This window comes from Sylvia atricapilla, chromosome 3 (genome assembly GCF_009819655.1).
Source record: "Sylvia atricapilla isolate bSylAtr1 chromosome 3, bSylAtr1.pri, whole genome shotgun sequence".
Taxonomy (NCBI): Eukaryota; Metazoa; Chordata; class Aves; order Passeriformes; family Sylviidae; genus Sylvia; species Sylvia atricapilla.
This window is the reverse complement of record NC_089142.1, coordinates 44,484,286-44,511,681: the sequence shown is the minus strand read 5'-3', so window position 1 is coordinate 44,511,681 and position 27,396 is coordinate 44,484,286. Positions and strand designations below refer to the sequence as shown.

Genomic DNA, 27,396 nt, shown 5'->3' with positions numbered 1-27,396 from the left:
CTTTCCTATTCCCAGGCTCTTCTTGTTGAGAACAGAACAAGAGGCAACAGGCAGAAACTGATGCACGGGAAGTTACACACAAACATGAGTCAGGATGTCTTCACGTGCGGGTGACTGAGCATTGGAACAGGTTTCCCAGAGACGTCGTGGTCTCCCTCACTGGAGATACTCAAGAACCATATGGATCAATCCTGTCCTGCTGAATGGATTCAGAAAACCTTGATAAGCTGGAGAATCAGGTGGAGAGAACCCTAATGAGCTTCAACAAGGACAAGTGTAGGATACTGTACCTGGGGAGGAATAACCTCAAGTATCAGTACAGGCTGAGGACTGATGTGCTAGGGAACAGCTCTGCGGAGAAGGACCTGTAAGTCTTGGTGGATGACAAGCTGACCACGAGCTGGCAGCACCCTCATGGCCTGGAGTGCATTGGGAAGAGTGTGGTCAGCAGGTCAAGGGAGGTGATCCTGCCTCTCTACTCATCCCTAGGGAGGCCACACCTGGAGTCCTGTGCCCAGTTTTGGGCTTTTCAGTACCAGAGAGACAAGGAGATACTGAGGAGGGTCCAGCAGAGATCATGAGGGGTCTGGAGCATCTCGGAGGAGAGACTGAGGGAGCTGGGCCTGTTTAGTCTGGAGAAGATGGAGAGTGGATCTCATCAATGCACACACATTTCTCAACGGCACTTGTCAAGAGGATGGTGCCAGAGTCTTTTCTGTGGTGCCGTGCGACAGAGTGAGGACTATAACACAAGAAGTTCCACCTCAACATGACAAAGAACTTTACACGGAGGATCGCAAAGCACTGGAACAGGCTGCCCGGGCAGGCCGTGGATTCTCCCTCTCTGGAGACATCCCAAATCCACTTTGGCGGGTTCCTGTGTCACCTGCTCCTTGGCAGAGATCCAGAAATCTCTTCCAGCCTTAAGGAACGTGTGAATCTGTGGCACTTGCTCTGAGACAGCCCAGCTTCAGCAGAGAAGCCAGCCCATACAGCCAAGCCCGTTCCGCAGCAGCCGGGCCGGCCGGATGCCGGGCTTTAGCGATTGCTGCGGGGCGGGGCTTTGGGCCGAGCCAATGGGCGGCCGGGCGGGGCGCGGGCGGGCCCGTGACGCCACTCGGGCTATGGTGGCTGAGCGGTGACACGTCTCCTTGCGCGGCCTGGGCAGGGCGGGCGCGCCTGCGATCTCGCGGGATCCCGGGGCGGCGACAGCGGGGGGCCGCCGGCGGCAGCGGCGGCGGGGACGGGCGGGCGGCGCGGCCATGGCGGGGCAGCAGTTCCAGTACGACGACAGCGGCAACACGTTCTTCTACTTCCTCACCAGCTTCGTGGGGCTCATCGTCATCCCCGCCACCTACTACCTGTGGCCGCGGGACCAGCACGCCGGTGAGCGGCCCAACCCCGGGCACGGCCGGCTCCTGCGCCGCGGCACAGCGGGGCCGGGCCGGGCCCGCCGCGGAGCCGCCGCTGTCGGGGCGCCCGTCCGGCCCTGCCCGCCCCCCGGGGCCCGCTGGAGGGGCGGCGGCCCCGGCCGCGCTCGCCGGCGGCCATTTAGCGGTACAGGGGTCCCGCCGCCCCCGGAGCCGCCCGGCTCCTGCAGAGTCATCGCTGCGCCGGGCTCCGGGGCTTTGTTTGGGGTTTGGGGTTTCCCTTGTCTTCCCGGAGTGTCTCAGGGCGGATGACCTAAATTTTGATGGTGGAGAAAGAACAAGCTATTGAGTTGGGGACAAAGAGGAAAAGTTACCGGGCTCAGCTTTTATGTGCCATAAGGTCACAGCGAATGCGAAAATGGGGATTGATTTTTTTTTTTTTTTTCCCATTGCGAATCAGTAAAATATCCCAAGTGCTACGTTTCTGTTTCACCCTTCGGGGTGATGCTTTGTATCCCTGAACAGTGTTATAAAGTTTCTTTCACTAGTTCAGAATTTTATTTCAAAGTAATTTTCCACTTTGTCTTTCCTGCATCCCTCGATTCTTGGAAGTAGAAGGCGTTTTGGTAGAGAGGCTGCACGGGAACACGTTTTTAACAGCAGTTCTGACATTAAAAAGGCTGTAGAAATTGTGCTTAAAGGCTGGGTGGTAAATGCTGAGTAAAACAGAGATGCTTGATTCTGTTTCCTAGTGCAGAAACCTACTGACCTCTTAAGAACACTTGTGCTTTGCAGCCTGAGAAGAGTCCCTTTTGTTCCTTGCATCTTTTTGCGTTCAGTTTCTGGTGGTTACTCAGTGGCTTTGATGCCATTTTAAATAGCTTGCCAGTTTCTGCTTAACTTAGCTTTATATGTAAAAGAAATTCCTAGCAATGAAATCTTAATCCTGTACCTTCTAGTAAGGAGTAGGATGGAACAGATGTTGTTTTGGTGCTAAATCACAGCTGTTCACGGTCTTGGTTGCAGCCTGTGGCTTCTGGCAGAGCCCTGGCTGGAGAACATCTTTGGAGGATTGGTCTCTGCCCTCCAGCTACTTACTACCTGTTGTTACAGCTGAGGAGTTAGTTCCCTCTGCTGAAAGGAAAGGTTTCTCTGCCTCCTCTTTCTGCATCCTGACTGTTGCAAGAGGGAGGCGTTACTGTTGTTGAAGATGTTTTGTAATCTTTGGGTTGTTCTTGAGGAGCGGGGGATCAGAGAGGGAATATTACTTCTGTAACCTTTTTCCAAACCTGAAGATTTTTGTTTTATTTTTGTTCTGGTAAAGGGTGGGAGGCAGTGGGGGAGAAAAATCACTTTTTATCTTGAATAATGCTTTACTTCCTCCGTAGTTCTTAGAAGCTGCTTCTTGGGAAAATGATTGTGACTTGTCTGAGATGCTGTGTGGAATGATGTGGCCAGCAGGGACAATATGTGATGTTTTCAGGGGGCTGACAGAAGCAGGAAAAGCTGTAGAAATGCTGTCAAACTTGAAAGCACTTTACTAGCTTTACATGGTTGATCCTCAGCTATCCTTACAGAATGGCAGAAAATTAAAACCTGACTTCGGACTGGCTGTATGGATTTCACCCAGTTTCCAAATAGGCCATTAAATACATTACTAATTTTTTTCCATCTAGCCGGTATTATCCAGTATATGGAGGGCCTTCTGCATATTATTCTGCATTCAGTGCTAGATTGTTATGAAGCTACATTAAGCCATACTTTCCAAAGCGAAAGGTAGATTTTGTTATGCTCTTGGTGCGAAGAAATGAGTCAACTAAGTGAAAATCACCAATGGAAATGAAGGGAGATGGATGGATGATTTCTGCTTCATAATTGTCTTAATGGATTTTAAAATGTGAATGTCGTCCAGTTGTTAGTATATGCATTAATGGCATGCCTACAGTCTCTTGATTGAGTTCTGTTCTGCAGGCTCTGTTTAAACAAAGAATTGAGGTGTCATGCAGATCATCATTTGGGACTAATGTTGATCTACTGAGCAAGTTCTTACAAAGTAAATCTGCTAAGTAGTACAACATTGTGATGTTCAAGTTGTTTAAGTGTATGGCTCTTAGGCAAGTAATTTCCAGCAAAATCCTCTCAGTATTTTTCTCACAGCTTTTTGTATGTATTCGACCATGCCTGTTCCAGGATTTGAACAAAATTTCAGAAATAAATTAAAACCTTGTGATGATGAAAAATACTTAATTGTTTAGCTGCCGCTTCTTGTTTTCAGAGTAATTTGCTGGTTTAAAAAACCAGCAAAACCACTTATTTTAGAACCTAAGAAAAGGCCTGTGTCTTCAGAAGAGAAATCTTTCAACACTAATAACTCCTGCTTCCTTTGATGAGCAGAAATGTCTAGATGTTAATATGAGATGTTATTTTGATGCTAGTTTAGAGTGGGGTTTCCAGTACTGAGGCACAGTATTGGGCCAGAGGGAATGAGACCGCTGCCCTCTGTGTGTAGGACCAAGTAGCATTTTTGTTCTGGAATTGTTTTGCCCTACCTGTTTTAGAGAACCCAGCGTTTGTCACCCCTGGTGGACTTGGTGAGGTGTAGTTGTGCTGGCGCGCTCTTACAGCTCCAGCTGCGGGAGTGAAGAAGACCAGATCAGTGGGAGCGTTTGAAGCAAATCAGATGCTTGTCCTCCCCACTTCAAGACCCCTTTGCAATGCAAACCAGAGCATCCAAAAGACACAGAGCAGATTCCTTTTTTGGTCAAAACTGGGTTGGAAGTGGAGCTTCAGCCACATTGTGTTGTAAGAACAGGCTAGAGCTGGCTTGATGCAAGGGTGAAATGCTCACTGCAGGAAGGACACGCCGTTGGTGCCTGCTGCTTCCACCTACAAATGTGCTGCCATGGATTGCTGGTATGTGATACAGGACAGTGCCAGTGGAGGGAGAGGTACAGCAAAAATTTGGGAATTGCTGATGGCCTGTAATATCATGGGATTTGTTCTGTGCTGTAATTTTGTAAAAAATGCTCAGTGTTTTTGCCATAGTGAAGAATGGAAAGTAGGCCTGGATCTATATTGCTTTTCTACTTCGAGGAAACTCAAAACGTGTTGTGTCAGATTTGTAGTAGAATAGTTTTTTGGCAAGCCATTAACATTTTGCTTTTAGTTCTTCTTATAATAAACTTTTGGAAAGCCTTTTCAATCCTACTGTCTGGAAGAACAGCATGATGTAACTTATGTCTCTAAAGTCCTGAGAAAAAAATTGAGCTGCTTTTTTGTTCCTGAGTGTCTAAACCTGCTTTTCCCAGGCATTCTGAAAGAGTCCATATGAAGTGTTGCTGCATCCTGCAGTAGGGGCTGATGCTAATATTTCGGAGGGTTTTGCTGTGGTGTGCTAGTCACCGTGTGAATTGTCCCATAATTTCATTACCTCAGCTTTGATAAACTAAGCAAGCAGGTAATTGACTTTGTAAACTGGATTTGTCAAAATGACTTCACCTCACTGGTGTTCACTCCAGAGCTAATAAGGCCTTTATAAGAGGTTAATTGTTCAGTTTTGTGTCTTGGACTGAAGTTTCATAATTGCATCAAAGTCGCAGTGCTCTAGCAGAGTTAAGTCTTCTATTTCTCCCCATTCCTTGTGCCAAGTAGGGCACCAGTGTATGGGAGTGGAAGAAAGTAATTTTTAGCTAAAATGAATTTTTGGCCCTTATTTTTTTTTCTTACTTTTAATGTGTATTAGTTTCTCTGTAAGACTCTGGGTGCCTGGGATGGTATAGGATGTGACCGAGGGAAAAAAAAATATGGTTCTTTCAGTGTTGGTGATGGTGAATATGACTTCAGGCTATATTGTTTATCCTTGACTTGTTTCTTAAAAACATATATATGTGTGTGTATATATATATATATATATATATATATATATATGTTGTATTACTAAAAAAAAGTCATACTTTTTCTGGGTTACCTTTGTTTTAGGAAAATACTGGTATAAATTTAGCCTAATTACTGTGAGAAAAACCATTGCAAGGACTGCTCTTGGAACAAAAAAAATGGTTGCCAGAAAGTTATTCTGGGTCAGATTCATTCCTAAGTAGAAGATATTTTCTGCAATGGGAATGTTCAAGTTGTTTTTCAAAAAACTAACAGTGAGAGTTGAAGAGAAAGATTTTTATTTTTTTTTCCTCAGTAGTTAGTGGTGGAGGAATGTCCATCAAAGTATCTTCCTGTTGTTGGACTTGCTTTGAAGTTTCGGTGTAAACTTGTGTAGATTAAACATCAGCATCTAGAAAGGAAATGGACGACAAGGGGTGAATTAATGTAGTTGGATAATACAGCAGTTGTTGCACAATGCTGATGTGTTTGCTGAACTTTGTGTACTTTTTGACTTCTACCTGTGCTGCTGGATTGAGACACATAATTATAAAGCTGTGCTGAAACAGGTGGTCATAGATTATCATGTACTTTGTGGATAAGTACATGTATCTGAAAGCTTGCTATTTCATCTTTTTTAGTTTATTTACATTCAATAAATTATCCTTTTAAGGGTATTGGGTATTCAAAATTTGTTACAAAGCTGATGAAAAGAATAAGAGTATCTATCCTGAGTTTTTTTATAGTAACTTGAACAAAACAAGATGGTAAAAACATTTCAAAACCCCAAAGAATAACAGCTGTGCATGCAAGGATAACTCTAATAGAAGTTTGCAGTCTCCTCTCTGGCAGAAAGAGACTGTAGTATCTTCCTTCTTGAAGTTGAAAAATGTAAAACCGGCTGTAGGGAAGGGGGGAAAAAACCAGATGAGTGGCTGCATTTTTGTATCTAAAAAAAAAGTATTGATGTGATATAGATAAAAGCTATTTAGTTTACTTTCATTATAATAGAAATCCATACAAAGTCTATGGTGTTTCGTTTTTTAAAAAAATTATTTGTTTGGTGTGTGTTTGTTTGTGGTGGTGGTGGTTGCTGTTGCTAAAGTTTTCTTGAAGGATACTGGGCTAATAAAAAGAAAACCTTAAAAAAACCTGGTTAAAGAAGGCAATTTTCTGCTCATCTTTGAAGTTGCTGTGCCTGTAGGAAGTAGCGTAGGAAGTTAGAGAACCCTAGTACTATTCCAGCCTTTTTTGTATTGAGGCTGGTCAAAGCACAGAAATATTTAAAAAACATAGCTTACTTGGTGACTGTTAAAAGGGAGAGTATAGTATCATGTTGATACTTAATATTATTTTGTAATTTTTTTACTGTGTTGCTGTTTTGAAGCAGCAGGGCTTTTTTGTGTACTTCTGTAGATAGTAGTTGGCACTCACATTCAAAACCTTGATCAAAAGTCCTGAGAAAGTTGTTCTGTAAAGGTTTGTTGTCTTAGGAACCATACTTCTCAGCGTATCTGCCCACTATACTGGATATCTCTGTGTAGTACTGTCAATAATGAAGGTTTTTCTATAATGTTTTGGTGTAGTTTTCATCTTTGTGTGTTGAGGCTGACCTCAGAGATTCTCATATTAAACCTCTGCTTTAAGAAGCAGGTGGGAGAACTAAGGCTGTGAAGTTTATTTGGCTGAGGACAAACAGTGAGTGTGCAATTTGGACGTGACTCAAGCCAGTGCTGTGAATGCAGCAGCACTTCTTCAGTTTTATCTGTAATGGAGTAATGAGCCCTTGTACCTCACAGCAGCTGGGGGAGAGGAAGCAGCATTGCTGCTGCTCCCACTCTGGGTAAAATTCTTCTGTGATGCTTCTAATCCTCTGGTGTGAGATAAGATTGGTTGGAGTGGGTTAACTGTGATGCTTGTCCTTGCCCACAGCTCGCTGAAATCTCATTAACCTTGCTCCAAAGTATTTCACAGCATTTTGGTATTTGGTAATTCAGGATGAGGTACAGGATGCTGGTAAAGAACAGGATAAAAGGACAGGATGACATGCTTATTGCTAATGTGGTGGATAAGTATGGGTGGGAAAACTTGATATCTGTGAATATAAGCATTTTGTGCCCATATGTTTGTGCTTATCCTTTCCTGTTAAATATAACCTTTCCTCTTTGTGTCAGGAAGTGGGAGGAGAGTCCGTGAAACTCAGTTACGCATTTAAGGACTGTTATTACATACAAGTTGAGGTTTTTGAGTGAATGAGTGTACCATGGTTGACTTAAACCATTTCAAAACCAGAAAAATACAGTTTATTAGGATACTGTTTAAAGGCAGAATATAATGTAAAGGTGGTACTTTGTTTTGTCAATTTTTTTTACTATGTTGTTGTTTTGAAGGAGTAGGTTTTTTTTGAGAAACGTTTGAAGAAGGGGCAAACATCTTGAGATGCCACTAGTAATGCTTAGCAGTTGTCTCTTAAATATTTGTCAAAACAAAGCATTTGCACAGAGTTATTCAAACTACTCTGTTATTTGAAGAAAAAAAAAAAGCCAGTCTTTCCATGGAATTTTTAAAAAGTATTGTAATCTTACTGTAACCACTATAGCGTCCTAGCAGCAAAATAAAATTAATAGTTCTATATTAGAGATTAGTTGAGTAGCTTCAAGACTGTGCAGAATACAAAATGCTGAAAAGCTTTTTTGTGGCAAGTTAAAGATCAAGCCATTACAAGAATTTTATATTTCATTACATGTACATAAAAATAAAGTAGTTTCTGTTTTTGAAAAGTTCATCCTACGTTATGGAAACTTATGAAAACAGTGTACTGAAGGTTTTATTATGTGCTTTGTTCATTTAATAGTTGCCGCAAGGTTATCTTGACTACTCGCAGCGATGACTCTAAACTACCAGGATATATGGATTAGAGAATTAGATTCAATTATGGTTTCATGGGCAGCTAAACTGTTCCTGGAGAAGGAGCAGGAATTTTGAGAAAGAAGTAAGGTAAATGACAAGGAATAGAATCAATAGTGATTCCATAGTTTGGGTTTTTTTGGTTTGTTGGGTGTGGTTTCTTTTTGTTTTTTAAACTTGTGTTTCAAATTCATGCTTGTGAAGAAGGGTTCAGATCTGCAACAATTTGATCAAGTCTCTACTGGGGCTGATGCTGCATCCTTGCCCTCTGTGGTGCTGCTTTCTCCTGTTCTGGGCTTTACAGGCCTTTCCCTCCTTTACTAGCCAGGCCTGACACATCTCCGTTTTGTGGTGAGGAGGGTTGTGCTGGCTAGAAATATCAAGAGCAAGGTCCAGGTACAAGAGCACAAAACAGGTACCTGATTTCTTTCCTGAGCAAAAAGATTAGTGTCTGCACCAGTTTTTAAATAAGTATACAATTAAGAAGATTTAAGAGGTGTTCTCAGATTTTCACCTAGTATTTATCTTTTACAGGAAATTGCTTACAAGCATTTTAAATTCAGAAGATTCCTTTATCCTGCTTGACTGGATGAACTGTTTGAAACTAGGTTATTTGTAAGCACTGTGGCTTCTGCAAAGACTTACCTTACCAATGAAGTTTCAAATACCCTTTTTTCTTTAGAAACAAAAGAATGGACATACTGGGTCAGATCAGGTTTTTTATGTACTATTACAGAAATAATTGCCTTAAGGAGGCAGTAACAGGACAACCATAAGTGGTGCTTTCTTTGCATATTCTCTGTGTTTCCAGTGGTTTTGAGTTCAGTAACTTTTGGTATAACATCCATACCATCCTGTGTGGGGGGTGGTCACCTTATCTGCTGCCCACACCACAGATAATCAATCATGTTTGTTTTGCAGCTGCTTCTGGTGTTGCTTAATGATTCTTATTTGCTCTACTGGAAGAGGCAGTAAATGTTCAGTCCTAGCTGTCACTTAGGGTTTCTTACAGCCTTCCATTAGCTCTTCTTGCACTTTACTCTCTCAGCTGGAAGATTTGTAAATTACATTTTGGACATAAATCTGCTTATATGTTTGATGGCCCTTGTTCATCCTAATTGAGTGTTTTTTTGATTGTCCTTCTTTAAGAGATGAGGACTGGGACTGTGCATCATACTTGAGGTATGTACAGCCTCAAGGTTGCACATACCTCCGGTTTATGTGGTAGAGTAATAATCCCTTCCTTTTCTTGTAGGGATGCTCTAAACACATGCTCTGATTTTTATTAGTAATAAGCATTCAGCTGAGGTGTACATAGAACAGGTTCTCACAACACCAGGATTGCATTTCTGAGAGATAATGGTCAGCCTTGGGCTCATCCTTGTATACGTAGAATTAGGACAGCCCTCACTGCATTTTACGTTTTCATACTCTCAATTTCATGTGCCATTCAGAAGTGCACTTGCTTGATCTTTACAATTCTTCAGGAAGCCCTTGTCCTTGTTACCTAGAATAAGTTAATATCATCCAGAAGCTATATTTTACTGCTCACCCTTTTAGTCAGATTACTTATTAATGAAATGTGTTGTAGTTCCAACACAGATTCCTGCAGTGCTCCTGGCGATTTCCTTGTGCTGGGAGAATTGGCAGTTCACTGTCTTCTAGTCACATATGCATTTTTGCAATAGGTTAGATGGTTGTCCTGAAAGATTTGTAAGAGAAACGTTTCAAAAGCCTTTTGGATGCCACAGACTGTACCAGCAGGGTCTGTTCCATATGTTTACTTCCTTGAAAGGTGCTTACCAAAGACTCTACTGATGATAAATGGATGTATGGTACTTATCCTTGCGTCCATTAATTCTATCCTTTGTTAGAGTTTCTTCAGGGCATGCATCAGAATAATACTGACTACAAGCATTTTTAATGGTTGGTGATATTCTAAGAGACTTTTGTTTACATTTGTTTTGGATTGAATGTGTTCTGGTTTCCTCCCCACGCCAGACTGATAACATTAAGCTAATAGTTAAGACTGTGTAATCTTGGAGCCCAGCATTGTTGTTGCCTTCATCTAAAATTGTTAACCTTGACTCATGTGGGTGTTTTTCCATAGTAAAATGTCCAGTCTTCTGATTCCTCTCAGATTCTATTAAAGCCTTGCAATACACCTATAAATCCAGCCCTACTATGAATTTGGTCATTTAGATGATAGGGCTTAAAGGTTATTGTAGTTAGTTCCACTGACAGTTTTGCCGGTACAAATGAGGCAGGACACTAAAAGGAAGGAGAAGGTTTGGAAATGGCTTGATTTGCAGTAGTGTAATGTGGAACTGTGCCTGGCTGACTGTAAATAGAAAGCTTGAGTCAGTAAACTCTGAAAAGAAGTGAACTTTCAAGATATTGAATTGTCTTATGTTGCTGTTTTTTTTAAGCTGTTAGTATCAAATGCTATCTTTTGGTCGGCAAATATGTGTGGAATTGTGGGAATGGAAAGTTAGGATACTTTTTGTTCCTTTTAAGCTTTATCTAGTTGCTGCAAAACATGCTCTGGAAAAAATCAGCCTTGCTGTGAAGTCTTTCACAGGTCTCTTTGTAGTTAATAAACTGCTTGGGGTTTTAATACTTAACATGTTACTCAAAACACATGATTTTTTTGGCTTATTTCTGTGAATATTTACTATAGAGAAAAGTCTCTTTGAAAACAACTAGGGTGAGATTATTCAGCTATAAATGTTTTAGTTAAGAGGCTAACCTGGACATGACCTCTTTATAGATAAATAATGAGGATAATGAGGACAATTCTTATAATGATAGACATTAAAGTTAGAAAGCATCTATCAGGTGGTTTAATTCTTCACTGCTATGGACTATTCAAAGTCCTGAAAAGTGCTTTTCATTTTTAATTTATCTTTTAAAAAAAATAATCTTAATGCGAACACTACTGCTTATTTGAAGGCTTTTGCATTTAAACAACAGCATTTCAGAACACTTTAAAATCAATTTAATTTGCTTCATGCCTCTTAATTTGGGGTTTTACAGTAGAACTCAATCCTATTATAATAAAGTTGAGATTACTCAGTATTTCAGAGGAGCTGCTGACTTTGTGGGTTTGCTGCAAGTTTCAATCCTGCCTCTTACTTGGTGGCAAAGATAGCTCACTGCTTTCACAACATAGTTGTAAGTGTTTGTCAGTGTCTTTTTTGAAAGTAAGTGTGTAGTTTTGTTCATAATCCTGTGACTTTTTAAATTATTCTCAGATAACATATTATATCCATGTGGACTCATATTTTATAATAATTATCAAGGAAAATGTCAATTGAGTTAAGCATTGATGGCCTAGTGAAACAGTAGGGTGGCCTTTTCTTACTTCATCTCTTATCTGAGAAATAGTTGTGTGCTTAAGAAGGTAAATTTGTTTGGAGAGCCTCCGTTCAAGAGCTCAGTAAATAGGTTGTTTGTACAATTATTTAATTTCTGTTACTGTTCAAGTAGGAAAAAGCTAAGGGGTTCATATTTTGCATATATATATAAACATATATATACATAACTGTTGAAAGTAAATAGGAGCCTACTTAAGTATACAGTTTAGAGGATTAAAACAATAGAACCCTGAATAAAATCCAGCGAACCTGTAAACTCTTGAGAGTGTTTAAACTGAGCCTGTTGCCATCAGTTTTAACAGAAGAGATGTAATGCTTAGAGCCATGCTATCCCTGGCCTGCAACCTTTACTCAAGACTTGCATAATGTGTGTGTTACTTGCACCTCTTCGTGCTTTCCACAGGTACAAGTTTTCCGTTCAAGTGAGGAGAGAGGATGCCACACTACAAATGAGTTTTGTGAAAGTCTGGTTTTAAAGTGGTCTTGGCATTTCCTAGGGCTGCAGAACTGTGTCATTCTGTGTTCCTTGCTGAAAGAAGTAATTTTCTTTCAAAACCATTCTCCTTTGGATGAATTGCCTGCAGCTTGGTGGGCATAATATTTCATTTGCACCTCCTTCTATTTCTTTTTATGACAGAGTCCACTGGAGCTGTATTTTAGACTATGTGACTTTGCTTTTGCAAGTAGCTGAAGGTAGAAAGAACACAGAAGGCTAGGAAGTATTTCTGTTCTTTCCTGCAGTCTGAGGTAAAATAATGGAAAACTGGTGGCTTCCACATATTCTGGATATTAGCTTTTGGCAAGTAAAAATTGACTGAGACTTTAAAACTTTTATATGCTTTAGATATAAATACCGATGCAAATAGTCTTATTTGTGGTATTTTTTTCCCTGAAATTGACCTTTGTTTGTTGCAGCTGAAAGAAGATTCTGGAGGTTGAAACTTCTCAATATAATTGTAGCTGTACCTCTTTCCGTTCTCTCTCTTCTATAATTACCTGTCTCCAATAACAATAAATGTGTAATCTTTTCTTTTTTCTCAGAAGGATAAAAAATAATCTCCCCTTAGGTGTTTTTTTATAATTTTAAGCACCTTTTGCAACCTCCAGATTCTGAAACAAAAATAGTAGGTCTAGGCAGGGGTAATTTTTGTCAAGCATTCCTGAGGATTTGGTGTATCCTCCTGTTTCTTTGGAACCAAGTATGTCAGATGGGTGAACTTCAAACTTAAGCCAGACATGACTTAGTTGTAAACACAGGTTGAATGTAATCTCTGGAAATGGGAAACCCAACCTGTAATAAGCTTCATTCTGTCCTGTGTCCTCACCCACTGGGTGATTGGTAAATCAGAACAGAGGTTGAGACAGACATGAGAAATTTTTGCCCCATGAGGATGGTCAAACTGTAGAATAGGTTGTTCAGAGGCACAGTGAGCTGTCTTTGAAGCTACTGCAAAGGCCTACAGCCAGACCTTGAGCAGCTGCTTTGTTGACTCTCAGCAGCAGGGTTGATTAGGTGATGTCCTGAGGTCTTTTTCACCCTTTCCAATCCATTAGGTTGTTCTGTTTTACTCATGAACTGTGTGGTTTATCCATGCAGAATAAGCAGATGCCTCTGGCTTAAAGAACTGGATATTCAAGAGGTTTTGCATGAGTTCTGATCAAGAGAAGTCAATTATTTACTTAAACATTTTCTGCTCATACCCGTTTTGATGCCTGGAGTATGGAATAAGTCAACAAGGGAATACCAGCCTATGTCATCTGCCTAAACTTCTGTAAGGTCTCTGACAAAGTTGTGAAAGAGATGACACTCAGATTTTCTTTTGTATCAGTACTAGTTACATTTCTTGAACTTCAAAAGTATATTAAAATGTAGTTTTGCCTGGATATTCATGTACTTCTTTTATGTTACTATAATATGCACTTGTGAGAGCCCTTGTGAGTAAGAATTGTATTGGGGAAAATCTGCTTGTGAATCTCAGGAACTTTGGATGCATCGAGAGCAATGTGGAGGGAAATAAAGCAAGCATGGGATGCCTTCCCAGATTATTTACAGGAATGAAGTGGCAGTCTAATCCCTGTGTGAGAGGGGTGCTTTAGCAGTATCTTGATGCATGGGTTAGTGTTAGTGAGATTTACTCAAAAGCCCATGGGTGCATTATACCTTTGCTTTCCAAGGCTCTTTAATACCTATTCCTAAAACTGTAGGAGAGATTCACTATTGTGGAGGGTTTTGCCCATCGAATGAGAAGTGGTTTTGACTGGAGGAAAAGCATTTCCTCCCACCCCACACACACTTGTCTCCCTGTAATCTCATATCAAAGGATGCTGTCTGAAGTGCTCTTACACTGTAATGGGAGGCCATGATCTGGACTGAGAAGAAACAAGAGAACTCTGCTTGTCTGCTTTTAAAACTCTGAACCTCTTTCCCTGACAGAATATGGATTCCAGAGCTGAGATCCAGAGAAAGTGCAATTCATATTTCACTGCAAAGCTTTGCCTTGAGGATTGTGTAAGGTATTCACTCCAGTGTGATTAGGGTCGGCAGGATATTGCAGGGGAGTGGGCCAGTTTTGTGGTGTGGTAAATTCACTTGTGTAAAAAGGAAGCTCCTTTTGTCAGACAAAGGCAAAGCAAAAAAGATCTGTTTTATCCACAACTTGCTCATTAGGAATAAGTTGCTGCTTTTGTTAAGCACTGAAATTATCTAGTATTCTGTCCTTTGCAAGCCCTTGTTTGTTTGTCTTCGGTGGTTTTTTTTTTTTTTTTTAATTTTTCTAATTTTATAATTTTTTAAAATTTTTTTCTTCTCTACTTTTTAATTTTGCTCACTCATTTTTTCCCCCCTTTTTCTTTTTCCTGCAACCATTGTCTTCCTAATATGATAAGTATTTTCTTTGGTGCAATTGCAGGCTTTGTCTGTAAATAAACAGGAAACCTGTTTTTCCTGGATACAGTAGGAATATAGCTTTCTTAGTATGGTATTTTGCCGGTGGCTTTCTGCTTAAACAGGGAGTTATGCTGTCTGTATTGCTCCTTCTTTTTTCCAAGTAGGTGCCTGTTTTTGAATTCCACAAATTAACATGTGTTAATGATGATATAAACAGAAGAAGTGCCTCAGGATAGCTCCAAATAGTTTGAATAGTCTGGACTTCAGCCTCAGTATGGGTAGATTTTGATTTTTTCTTTATGTTCTGAACAGATAATTGTAAACAATCATTCATCTTTTTAGTGCACTGTTTCCTGTTGGGATTGTTACTCAAATGAGACCATTGCTATCCAAAGATCAAAAAAAGGTTAATAAGATGCTTTTGCTTTGATATTGTTTGATCAACTGTAATTAAATTTGATCCAGAGTTGTTCAGAGGCATGTGTAAAAAAAGCAGTGGCTACTTAGCACTGTGCCTTAACTTGGTGCTTGGCTGAAGAGGTCTCCTGGTACAGCGCAGCAGTTCCGGGACTCCATTTGCCAAGTATTCAAAGGGCTTAATTTTTGCTCATACTGCTTGGCTCAGGTTGATGTTTTCAGGTTGGTTTTTTTTTGTTAGATGCTATTGTGCAGATTGGGCACAAAACATGTCTTCTGCAGCTGTTACTGGAAAGCTGTTCCAAAACCTCAATTCAGTGATTATTGTAAACCACATTTAGTGGTCAATTTTTATTTTACTTTCTGTCAGCTCTTCAGTTTATCTTGCTCAACTATGTTTTGTTTCTACAAGGTGCCTTCCTCTAAGGCATTTTTGGAAGGTTTTTGGCATGGTGAGATAGAACGTACTGAACGTAGAATAGAACGTAGGGAGAATGTGGGGAAAAGTGAGTGGGGAAGTGGGGAAAAGAATGTGGAGAAAAGTGAGTAGGGAGAGTGGGGAAAAGAGAGAGTCATCTGGTCCTTGGAGGGCTGGACAGTTGACAGGTTTGAGAAGTGGGGCATTGTGGCATAGGTCTTTGAAGTCAAGGCACAGAAGGTTGTGTAGTTTGGTAAAACATCAAAATCTTAGCAGAAGCACTTAGGAGGTTCAGGTGCTCATCTGGGTCCGTGTTGTTGAATTGATGAACAGTTGGTTTCATCTTGCTTCAGCACCAAACAACTGAATTGATTGAGAGTATTTGAAATAAGTCATTTAGGCTTAAGCACGTGTGTCTTCTCTGAGTCTTCTGATGCCTGATTTATTCAAGTATAATCAGTAATTTTTTATGAAAGCAGCACAGTATGGACTTTCTTCCCCCTTTCTGTTGCAAAGCTTTTTCGTCCTCGTGACTTTGTTGTCAGTGTAGTCTTTAATGGCATCAAGTTTGGTTGGTTGGGTTGGTGGTTTTTTTTCTTTTCTTTTTGTTTGTTTGTTTGGTTTGGGGTTTTTTTAAAATGCAAATTCTTTGTTTAGTTCTGTCTCTTTTATTTTGCTTTAAGTTTCTAATTTAATTTTATGTTACAGTTAACTTCTGATTGTGGTGAATCCAGTTTTAAACCAAGAGACATCTCCTACAATTGTCTTAAAATAAAAAAAGCCAAGACAAAACGTCAAATTAATTTATGTTCTACTGGTAGGCAGTGAGAGTTGCATTTTCAATGTTTTCATTGTCTGCTGAATTTTTCCTTTACAGTGCTTTCTAAAGCCTTACATAAGTTAAACTAAATGGGGGATTGCATAACCAAGTTTTAGTCATATTCTTTTTTGTTTAGAAAGTTTTGTGTTTTAGGTATGTGAACAATCTTTGCAGATTGGGAGAGCTGCAAAATACTTGTGTGGTTTATCTGTTGCACAAAACAGTGTGAGAAGTTTGGAAGCTTATTTTGAAGCATGGGAAGAGTTCAGTGAGATGCAGGGGATTGAATTATCCTTGATAATCTCTCTCTGTCTTCAGGGGTGATGGAACTACTATATAATCTTCACAGGAATTGCATCAAACTGTTTAATGTCATGTCAAGTTTGGGGGAAGCTATACTCTGTATAATTAGGTAGTTCAGAGTAAGGTGATAACACTTTTTTCTGTACCTTTTCTGTACAAACTTTTAATCGTTGTCTGCTTTACTAGTTCATGGGTGGCCACACGTCATCCGTGTTCCCACTCTGTTTCTGCCAAATCAGCCAGAGTTTGAAATACCATCCAGAGCTCACATCTAATCTGCCTTTAATCTGAACTCCTAGTTGGTGTGAAGCACAATGGTCATCTTTCTCCAGCCTCAGAGTTTGGTGATTGCTATTTGAATTCTATGTGTTTCGTCTGAATTGTGTGCTTGCCTAGAAATTCGAGTAGATCAACACCGTATCCCACCTTCCAACACCTTCAAGATAACTAAATAGATGTTGTCACTGTCTTCCACTATTACCTTTTAGAAATCAGCCAGATAAAAATGTCTTCATGTATCATAACTGCTATTTTAATTAAGGTGAGGTCAACACCAGGCTGGATGGGGCTCTGAGCAGCCTGGTCTAGTGGGTGGCATCCCTGTCCATAGCTGGGTGGTTGGAACTACAGGATATCTAAGGTCCCATCCAACCCAAACCATCCTGTGATTCCATGAGGGCATCACCTGATCAAAAGTGCTAAGTTGAGATTTAAGGCTTAGTAGGATATGACTGACATGTGTGTTGGATCAAAGTTGTTAATATAATTTCTATATTTATATAATTCATGATTGTCTTTTCAGTTTTGTTCACCAGCAATATCTAAGTGTATTGACACAGGATGAATTTTCTTTTGTCTTGATTCTTTTTCTTTAATCTGAAAAGGGCTGAGCGATCTTACTCTTTCTCAAGTAAGGTAATTACAATGACATCCTAACTTCAGAAGTGTTACAGGTCAGACTGCATATGTTATGTATAGACAAGTTACTTAAACAGGAGTTTAATTATAACATATAAATTCAATATATGGAGAAATTCTGTACAAGTTATTTGCTTCCCACTATACTTTTCATAATAAAAAAATTCCTGGACCAAGGCTGAGTTGGTTCTGATTAGCTCTGCTATACAATTAAAACTCTCTTAACTTCCATGAGCTTCCATGGTTTATCGTAGTGAGTTTGACAGTGTAAGTGCAATTTCCTTCCAGCTCCATCAAGGGAGTGAAAACTCCCTTGCTGAAGGCGTATATTACTGAGCTGCATGGCTTACAAGTGGCTGTTATCTTAATCTTCCTTCCTTTTACCCTTAAGCAGAAGAACTTAAATGAAGGCAGCTTAAAAAGCAGATGTCACAAGGAGGAAGAAAATGCCTCATATTTTGTATTGAGGAAGAGGCTGTTGCTCCTGATATACTCTTTATTTGTACACAAACACCAGTTTGCCTGTGGGTTGCATTCTGTTTGTCTGTTTGTTTTTCCTGCATGCGGTAGCTGACGTACTGAAATGGGAAACTTGGACTTGAGCGTGGTAGAAGCAAAGTTTACAGATGCATGTTAGGCAAAGGCTGGATTCACATGTGATGGTTACTCTGTGACATATAGAAAATAGAATGGGTTCCTTTTAGGTAGAGAGAGTAATCTGACCAACTTTTTGTGTTCATGCATGTGCAGTGTCACTTAAATGGATTAAAAGCATTCTTTCCTCTGGTCGTGCTGGACCTTGTGTTAGTCCTCCAGCTAACCTTGTGCTGCCTGCTCGAGGTGAGCTAAGCATGTTGTTCTGTATTTTGTCAGCTTGGTTAATCACAATCTCTCTATTTTTATAGAACAAATTCGATTAAAGAATATAAGGAACGTGTATGGAAGGTGTTTGTGGTACCGCTTGCGACTGCTAAAACCACAGCAGAACATAATTCCTACAGTGAAGTACGTACGTTTCGTTTGCATGACTTTCTAGTAAAGCAATTCTTACTTTTTTTTTTAAAGATGGAAATGAATTGTTTTGTAGTCAAAGCAGGAATTAGTTACATTTGTGTCACTAAAGAGATATTTGCAATCTGCTATATTTGAATAATTAATTGGTAATCATTATTGTCTGCTAGGGCTTGAAATCAAGATGCATGCTGTTTGTCCTGTATAAAATATCTGAGAAATGAGACCAGTGAGCCTCAGCTGTAAAAAAATAAAAGAATATATTTGTTTGTTCAAAAAGTAATTCTCTCACTGAAATTAGTAGTGCTAGTGCAATCTTTTGATTTAAATATTTAATATGTAAACATATATATGCAAATATAAAAGAATAATAACTTTGTATGTTTGAAGGTGAAAGCTTTATATCCATCAGTTCCTTGTTACTCCCACTCTCAAATATTTTGCTGTCTGATATGCACCTGTGTCAGCTTTTCATGGTGTTTTTTTGTGGTTTTTTTTTTTTTTTTTTTTTTTTTTTTTTTTTTTTTTTTTTTAACATATTCTCTGGGACCTAGTTAAAAACATCCTTTAAAAATAGGAAATAATAATGTGTACCTGCTGAGGATAAACAGTTAAAGAATAGAAAGAGACTTTGTGGTAGAGAGTTGTCCTTGTTAAAAACTAGGAGGAAAAGTGATATTTTGCTGAAAACTGAGTATTATAACTGAAATACTAGTACCTGGTGTACTGTTTCTTGCTTTAATACTGTTTCTTGAAGAGTGATAATAAGATGGCTTCTAATGTTACTAGAATGGTGCTAGAGGAAGTAGATTTGTGTATTTAAAAAATTCTTTTCTTACAAACAGGAAAATAGTCCTCCTTGCTGGCTGGGCATTATTTTTGTTCCTTGCATACAAGGTTTCCAAAACAGACAGAGAGTATCAAGAATACAACCCTTATGAAGTGTTACATTTGGATCCTGTAAGTAATACCATCTTTTACTAGTCTGTACTACTGTAACTGTATATTCTGTGTGTAGATGTCTAATCTTAGACTGTTTTTTCTAAACAAAGTAAGTTTAGTGAATTTATCTCTTGTTTTTGTTCTTTTTTGGCATTTGAAAGTAGATGCTGTATGTTATAAAGATAGTTATTTGTTTTTTGCCTATATCTGTACCAATTTATAACTTCTGTATCTAGCTCCTTCAAAATTCTACTAATGTACTTAGGTGGGTTTTTAAAAATCTTATTCTGATGTCGTTTTTCTCTCTGTACAGGAAAACAAAAAAAAAATCTGTTTTGTATGCCCTGTGTAAATCTTCTCAATAGGCACTTTCAGGGATGCTGAAGAAACTGTATAAACAAGAATGTGAATTTGTTTGATTTACAGTTTCTGTACAGAGCAGTATTTGTAAATGAAAGGTTTCACAGAAGGGTGTTGGTGATGCACATTTTAATGTAGTGCATGCTAGCTTGAATCTTGGTTGTATCTGTGGATGCTGACAACAAATTCTAAATAATGATCCCAGCCAATAGGTTTATTAAACTGGGATTAAAAAAAAAGAAATAGTGCTTATCTAGAAAACAGATGCAGTGCTTTTGTTTATACTGAAGAACTGATTCTAAATGAATGCAAAAAATTACATATCCCAAGGACAGACTTTCTGAACTTCTTTTAAATTCTTTTCTTAATCTTAACCACAATACCTTAAGCAGATTCTCTGCTTATGTTAATTATTTCCTGATCCAAGGCTCCTCTTTTGAGTAACAGTAAAGTCATCTTTCCAGTTCTGGAGTCTGAGGTATGGTTCACTCTCAAGTCTAAAGAAGTACGCTGTGCATCCAGCTCAGCACCAGAACATGAATGAGTTTTGAATGTACCTGTTCTGATTAAACGTGATGTACATTGATAGTGTGAGAGAGCTTAACATGTATGTGAACATTAGCAAATACATCTCTTGCCTTTAAATGGTGTTCACTTGTCAGCAGAGAAAAGCAGCACCTTGTGCTGCTTTTATAAAGCCATTTATAGCAGGTAAGAAGTCTATAGCTTATTTCTAACTAGACAGGTAGAACACTTGCCTGTCACATCTAGAGCTAAATTACTGCAATTCAACCCCTGCTCAGCTCCTCCGTGACTCACTGATTGCTGGCTTGAGTTCTCTCACTGATGCACAGGAAGGGGCAATACAAGTTTTTACTGTTGAATGGTATCTGTTGGACCCATGCAATTTAAATGTTTATACAACTGGGTTAACTTTGATTAAACAAATCAGGCTAGGGATTAGGTCATCAGAGTATTTTCCTTTGTTATCTTTGTGAAATTTCTACAAATAACAACCCAGAGGGGAAAGAAAGGAATTCACATGTAGTGGATTATAGCTTTGTGTTTATTGATGAAAACTCAAGTCGTGCAACTTACCCAGGCAAAGAAACCAGTTCTGGAATGGTTTCTGAGGGATGGAGCATGTTGTCACGGGGATAACATGAATGAAAACCAGAAATTTTAAAAGGGGAATGAAAAGATAGTTATGAAGCTAGACAGTTGAAGTAGGGCTCAAGATAAGAGTTCAGAATCTCAGAGTGTGTTTCTTGCTATCAGGAAATTTCTGTTAAATCTCTTGAAAGACTTTCAGTTCGGACTATGTAAAAAATTAACAGATTTCTTCTGTTTACCATTTAGTGGAACCTTGAGAGTTGTAGCCTATCCTGGTGATGAAGCGTTACCAACGTTGAAGTGTAGTTAGATAATGGAACTGTTATTGTTGTTAAAAAAAACCCCAAAACACCAGCAAATCCCCCCCAACTTAGAAAAATTAAAATGGTTGCAGATGCAAGCACTTGAAAGTTTTGATGCGCAGTAATTCACTTCTTTGCATTCACACTCTAGTCAAAATTATTTTTCTATTAGGTGGTATTATATCAGTTTATAACAAGAGGCTTTTTTCTCCAGAGAAGAACCACAGCACCAACAAAGTCCAGATAATGTACTTACCAGATTTTATATGTAATATCAGCACTGTGTTTTGAACATAGAATAGCTCTTTTTGAAGCACATCACTTGACTTCACTAACATGTAAGATACTCAGATACTGACGATTTATTTAATAAGTATCTGTACTGCAGTTTAAGAGATGAGATCCAAGGTATAAAGGTGAATCTCAAAAGTGATTATATACAGGCACACTCTGTGTTCCAAGCAGACTGACACCAGCTGTCCGAGGCTACTAAGCATGTCTGTAAGTCAGGCCTAACCTCTGTAGCCTAGCTTTGGAAAATGAGGAGTAAGCAATTAACATAGATGGAAAACTTGCCAACTTGTCGTGGTTTGTGCACCCTCTGTGTCAGAGAGAAAAAATTAGTTTTGTTTTTTTACAGGTGGCATTCATGTGAGCCATGCAAACACATCTCTACTCAAACAGCTTGGATTTTTTTTCCTTCCTTTGTTCTTTTTCCCCTACTTTCTAGCTTCTGCTCCCTATATGGCATTTGTCATCTAGACTTGAAACACCTGCTTTTAGTTGAAGTCTAATTTATGATGGAGTAAATTCACTCTGTGCATTAAATGAGGCAGGCATGCTTTTGAAAAATAGTGTTGGAATATGGTAAGATAAAATAAGATAAAGTAACAGCAAATGAAGCCTCGGGGTAGTTTAATTTCTGGTTTAGATTTATTGAAACACTACCATCAACTGTAAATAACTTCTTGTGTGTTTATTACAGAGTTAAGGTCAGAATGCTAGGTTTCTCTGGCACAAAATATTGAAAAGTCTTATGGTAATTGTGCGAAACTTAGCAGATAACATATAGAAAAACCTTTAGCTGAACTTACTATAAAGTTCTGTTAGTTTTCTTGAGTAGTGAACGTCACAGTCCAAGCTGGAGGTTAATACACAGGGGATTGTGTTGGTTACATTTAACAACATGGTAGTGTAGAATAAAAATCAGTCTTTCTCAGTTATAGGTAATGTATTCCCTTTGTTCAAGAAGTTTGAAATAATTTATGGGTAGGATGATTCTAGTCAAACACATTTTAAGGTGAGAGGGAAATCTGCTGTTCCTGGTGACTGACAGATTTATTTCTGCATGTTACTAAACTTAAGTGGGCTATCATACTTGATCTATGACTATGCTTAAATAGAAAAATATTGCAAGTGAGAATTCCTTGTATTCATGAATTTGTTTAAGATTTTGCCAAATCTTAAACGTATTCATAATAAGGATAAGAATATCTTTCAGATAAGAAATCCTTCCCTTTTTTTTTTTTTTTCATTTGGATAGATAAGCAAAATAATCCGGAAAAAGCCAGTATTCAGTCATCTGAGTGTCTTTTGGTTAGACTGTGACTTTTGTCTTCATTTAAAAACATAGTGATTGTAAGAATGTTATCAGAAAAATAATAATAATGTTTTCATGAAATATATATATAGTTTCATGATCCTATGTTGGAATATCATTTTTCAGTGAATTCTTCAGAAAAATACTACGCAATGTGTATTAGGATTATATGTAAGAATGAATTTTATTTGAGGTGTTTATTAATAAATGCAAACCTTTCCTTTTGAAGGGAGCAAGTATATCGGAAATAAAGAAACAGTACCGTGCACTATCCCTAAAATACCATCCAGATAAAGGAGGAGATGAAGTTATGTTCATGAGGATTGCTAAGGCCTATGCAGCGTAAGTTCCTTTTTTGCCTGTGATAAAATAATATTATGGGGACAACAGCCTTTACAGTAAGAACAAAGATGGTCTAAGCAGGCAGGAAAAAGTGTGTTCAGATACATAACAAAAATCAAAACGTCTTCCTGCAGTGTGTATTTGCTTTGTAGGAGTTAGGAAGGATAATTTGTTTTGCACCTGTCAGAATACTGCAAGATGTTTGTTCTGTGTGTTAACTTTCATGTCAGCTAGGAAAGTGTTTCCAGTATAACACATATTAAATCTTAAAGACGAGAAAGAACAAAATGCGTGTTGTGGTTTTTAATCAACTGATCCTGTTACAGCATTTTGAAGTGATGCTTAGAAAATATATATACTGTTCATCTCACCTGGTGGTAAAGCTAAAGAGTAATAGACAGTACTTTAACTGTTCCATCCAGTGAAGAGGATGTTTCATTCTGGATCTGTTTTCTCTCAGCTTGCCCCTATCCTTTTCCATTTATGCATGCCATGCAGTCCTGATTTTTTACTTGGTGACTGTTTCATAATATTTATGTAGTTCTTAAAAGCTGAGTCCTTGAATCTGCTTTTCCTCTAGAGTATTTTTCGGTTTTATCTCTTACAGCATTTTTATTTTTTTAGCATCTGAGTGATGTCTAATATGAGAATTTTGTATAAAGGAAATCAAAATATAGGAATTTCAATACCCAATCGATTTCAATCATAATACCAGTGGGATTCCCGTTACTGGTGTCTCTAATACACTCACTGTCATGCTGCTGATGGGAGGGCTTGAAGCCAGCTGGAGCCCATTGTTCTCTACAGAATTCTAGTTGTCTGGTTTTTATACTCTGATGGTCTGAGCCAGGTATTTACTACCCACATGCTGGTGTCTCAGACTTGAGACATTCATTGATGCACTTGAAGATTCAGACTTCTTTGATGCACTTGAAGAGACATGTTTATACCACCAGTTGATCCCCTCACCTGTTGATAGGTTTTTTATGTAAAACAAACTCCACCTTCGTGTCCCCTTTGTGCTGAGGTGGAATCAGTTTCTTTGCAGCAGCTATGCTTAGTCACTGTGGTCACTCAGATCTTCACAGCATGTTGCTCTTGCCCATCACCTCTGAGACTTCTTCAGTTATTGGAGTTTATTGGGTCAGTCACATCATCAGAGAACCTAGGAAATTGGTGATTTCTGCCTTGAAGTCACCTGTGTGTGTGGTTAACCTTACTGATGGAGAGCCCTGTTTGGGAAAAGGTGGGAAGTAGCACCAGCACCATGCTCACATGAGCAGTTTGGAAATCGTACTTGTTGCTTAAACACATCTGTATCACTTTGAAAATATCTTCAGCTGGAAATTCTGGCGTGCCTTTTTGAACTTTTTGTGTGTAAATTGTTTGCCTTGCAAGCCAGTACTCAAACACTTGGTGCTATGATTTGATACTTCCAACACTAGTGCGTGGGCTGTGGCAGAGGTATATTGTGAGATAAATGAAGGTGAAGTTCCTTAGCTATGCTGTCTTGAAAGAATATAAGAGCTGCCCATGCGGTGAGTCTGCTTGTCAACAAATGGGAGACTTGGAAATGATCAGGAGAGGCCTGGCTTCTTCACTGGATTTCTTATGTGAGACAAAATCTTTCATGCAGTGAAAGCCAGGTATTCTGTTTTCTAAAGCAGTATTCTTCCTTCTAGTAACAGGGACTCTGTCAGGGTGGCATACAATTGCCAAAAAACTGTCATTGCTGAACAGGCACAGAAACTGTAAGATTTAGGAGGAAGTGTGTCTTATTAAAAAGGGAGCATTAAATTGTGAAACTTGGGAGTTCCAGGGAAACACCCAACAAAAACCAAACATGAGCAGTCAAAGGCTAAAGGTTTAGAATAAGATAAATGCTCATATGGGCTACTTCTGATCAATCAACTAATCTTCCGTATTTACTTTACTTCCAACAATAAGGAGATAAATTAAGACCTCTGTCTTTCAAAATTTACTGTGCTGTAACCTGGCATCAAAAAATACCGTGTGCTGTTGGGTATGCAGTCATTGTCATGAAAGGGAGATGTGATTGTGCCATCTCCTGCATGTGCCTCTTCTGTGCCTCATTTCCTGTCAGAGTCCTTAAAGAATTTGTGTATCAAGGAGGAATACAGCAGTATTGTTTCCTATTAGATTTCATACAAAAAAATACCAAAAGCTATTTAGCTTTCCAAAGCACCTCTAAAGGTTAGTGTGACTGCCATATTTTAAAGTTTCTGTTTGTTAATGATTTAGAGAAATGTCTTCTGTATTAACTTAATATCTCTTCTTGTAACTAGCTTAACTGATGAAGAGTCACGGAAAAACTGGGAAGAATTTGGTAATCCAGATGGACCACAAGGTAACAATTATGAATGACAGAGGTCCTGTAATCACTATACCTTGAGATGTGTAATATCTGATCAGTCAAGAAGCACTCAGAGCTTTATATAATAACTTTCTCCTGTGATTAAAGCAACACATCTGACCAATTCTTTGCTTGTGAAACTGGCTCTGGGGGTGTGGCAGGGAAAGGCAAGAATGACTTTGCCTTACACTTCTTAAGCTTTTTATTATGATAAAAAGAGAAGAATTCTTTAATTAGTCAGGTTCAGTAAGTATCTAGGGAGACTTGCCAATATTAATGGAGATATAAGCAAAGACCAGAAACGTATCAGTTTTGAACATTTCTTGGCATTTATGATCAAATACTAGAGGTGTATATTGAAAAATTGGCAACTAGCTGTAGTGCAATAAGCACACTTGGAAAGGATGTACATGGGGATATTGTTTCTGGGCAGGAAGCCACATTAAAATAATCCTGGTGTTGGTGTGTCAAACTAAGAGTAGTAGGTGATCCAAACTAAATGAATTTAAGACTGAAAGTTAATATTTTTTTCCCTATTTGCAGTTGTGTGAATTGCTTGTAAAACACCTTTGTGATTGTTTAAGTGGCCTACTAAGGAAAAATATTGCATGTTTCTAGCTGATACTCATTACAGGCTAAATGGAAATTTCCCATTTTTTGAGGCAAATTATGCAATGTATCTGTGTGGAAATAATAAATGGAATTTGTAACTTAATTCTGAAGTTACAGGATGACATGAGGGTACTCTGTCATCTGTGTTGTAAGTTCTTCTGAATTATATCCGCCCAACATAGGACATTAATTTTTCAACTTAAAAAACCAACCCCAGCCCTTGAACTTGTGTTTCAAAGAAATAAAAAAAAATACTCCCTTTTCCTTTGAAAAAACAGCTTTGCCAACTTTATCACAGTCCAACAAAGGCATTTCTGATGGACTAAGGAGGTGGATTAGCTTCTTCAATCATTGTGTTTTATAGCATTACAGATTTATATCAGCTCCTAGCTTCTAATGCTTCCTTTACTTGGCAAGTAAGAGGTTTCTATCCCTTTTGCTACAAAAAACAGATAAAATCTTTCTTCAGAAATGCTGTCACAATTTCAGCAAAATGATACAGTAAATGTTAATAGCTTTCCTAGGACTTTTCTGGATGCTAAATTGTTTTTCACATCCATAAGCTACTCACTTAGTGTTGACAAGGCATAGGATTTGAAGTTAGGCAGTTGAGTCAGTGTCCTTGAATGGACCTGAAGCTGTGACTTCAAAAGACAACTCAGCCAAAACTTGAGAAGATCCTTGGCTGGCTTAGTGGTTGTATTCACAAACGTAAGAGACTTTGGATTCCCAGAGGGCAAAATAAAATGATTTTTTGGCAGGCTGGCAGTTAGTACTGTGAGTGTTAAGCCTCCTGCTCTTCTGAAAACTCTACCTCAGGCTCCAGTGGAATTAGAATTCTCTCGTTTATTTCTAGACCTCTTATTATTGTTTGAGACATCTGAAGGGTGAGAGAAGCCCCTTAAATTTTCTCTCTCCTCTATTCTCTAACCTTGTTCCACATTGAAGTGTGAGGGGCTTTCTAATTCGGTGATATTCATCTTCTCTTTATACATCTGGAGTGTAAAAACGTGTACCCAAGCTATGTACTCTCGTCTTCTGGTTCGGTATAGACAAAGGATGGATACAGTCCCTCATAGAGGTATTTTTCGGGCTGAGCACATCTGGGGTTAGATGTGCCTAATCAAGTTCATTGTGTACATCCCACCCCAGCACAGAGGAACAGGGAGAAGGAACATTCCTCTTCATCCAGCTGAGGCAGTGTGAGGCCAGAGGCAGGCAAACAAGGGTTTTTTTTATTTGCATGACTTGCTTCTTTACGAAAAGTAAATGCAAAATCATTCAAAGAGTGTTTACAAGCAAGTGAGAGGGATCTGAAGAGTATAAAGGTAGTCTACTGAAGTGCCTTATGATTGAGGCCTATTTCCCCTAGGTATTTGCTGGGTGCTTCAGCTCAGTGGGGATGAGTGGGGGCAAGGAGACTCTCAAACCAGAAGTGAAAGAGCTTTGT

General features: G+C 38.9%; 1 protein-coding gene across 1 annotated transcript in view; it reads left to right on the top strand.

Annotated features, from left to right (window-relative positions):
* Positions 1-1,197: 1,197 nt before the first annotated feature.
* SEC63 (SEC63 homolog, protein translocation regulator) overlaps positions 1,198-27,396 on the top strand; it is a 56,899-nt gene continuing 30,700 nt past the window's right edge. Inside the window, exons 1-5 of the mRNA XM_066315219.1 lie at positions 1,198-1,386; positions 18,196-18,295; positions 19,147-19,261; positions 22,848-22,960; positions 25,267-25,328. Coding sequence (XP_066171316.1) covers positions 1,263-1,386; positions 18,196-18,295; positions 19,147-19,261; positions 22,848-22,960; positions 25,267-25,328 — 514 coding nt within the window. The 5' untranslated portion in view covers positions 1,198-1,262. The remainder of the gene's footprint in view (positions 1,387-18,195; positions 18,296-19,146; positions 19,262-22,847; positions 22,961-25,266; positions 25,329-27,396) is intronic.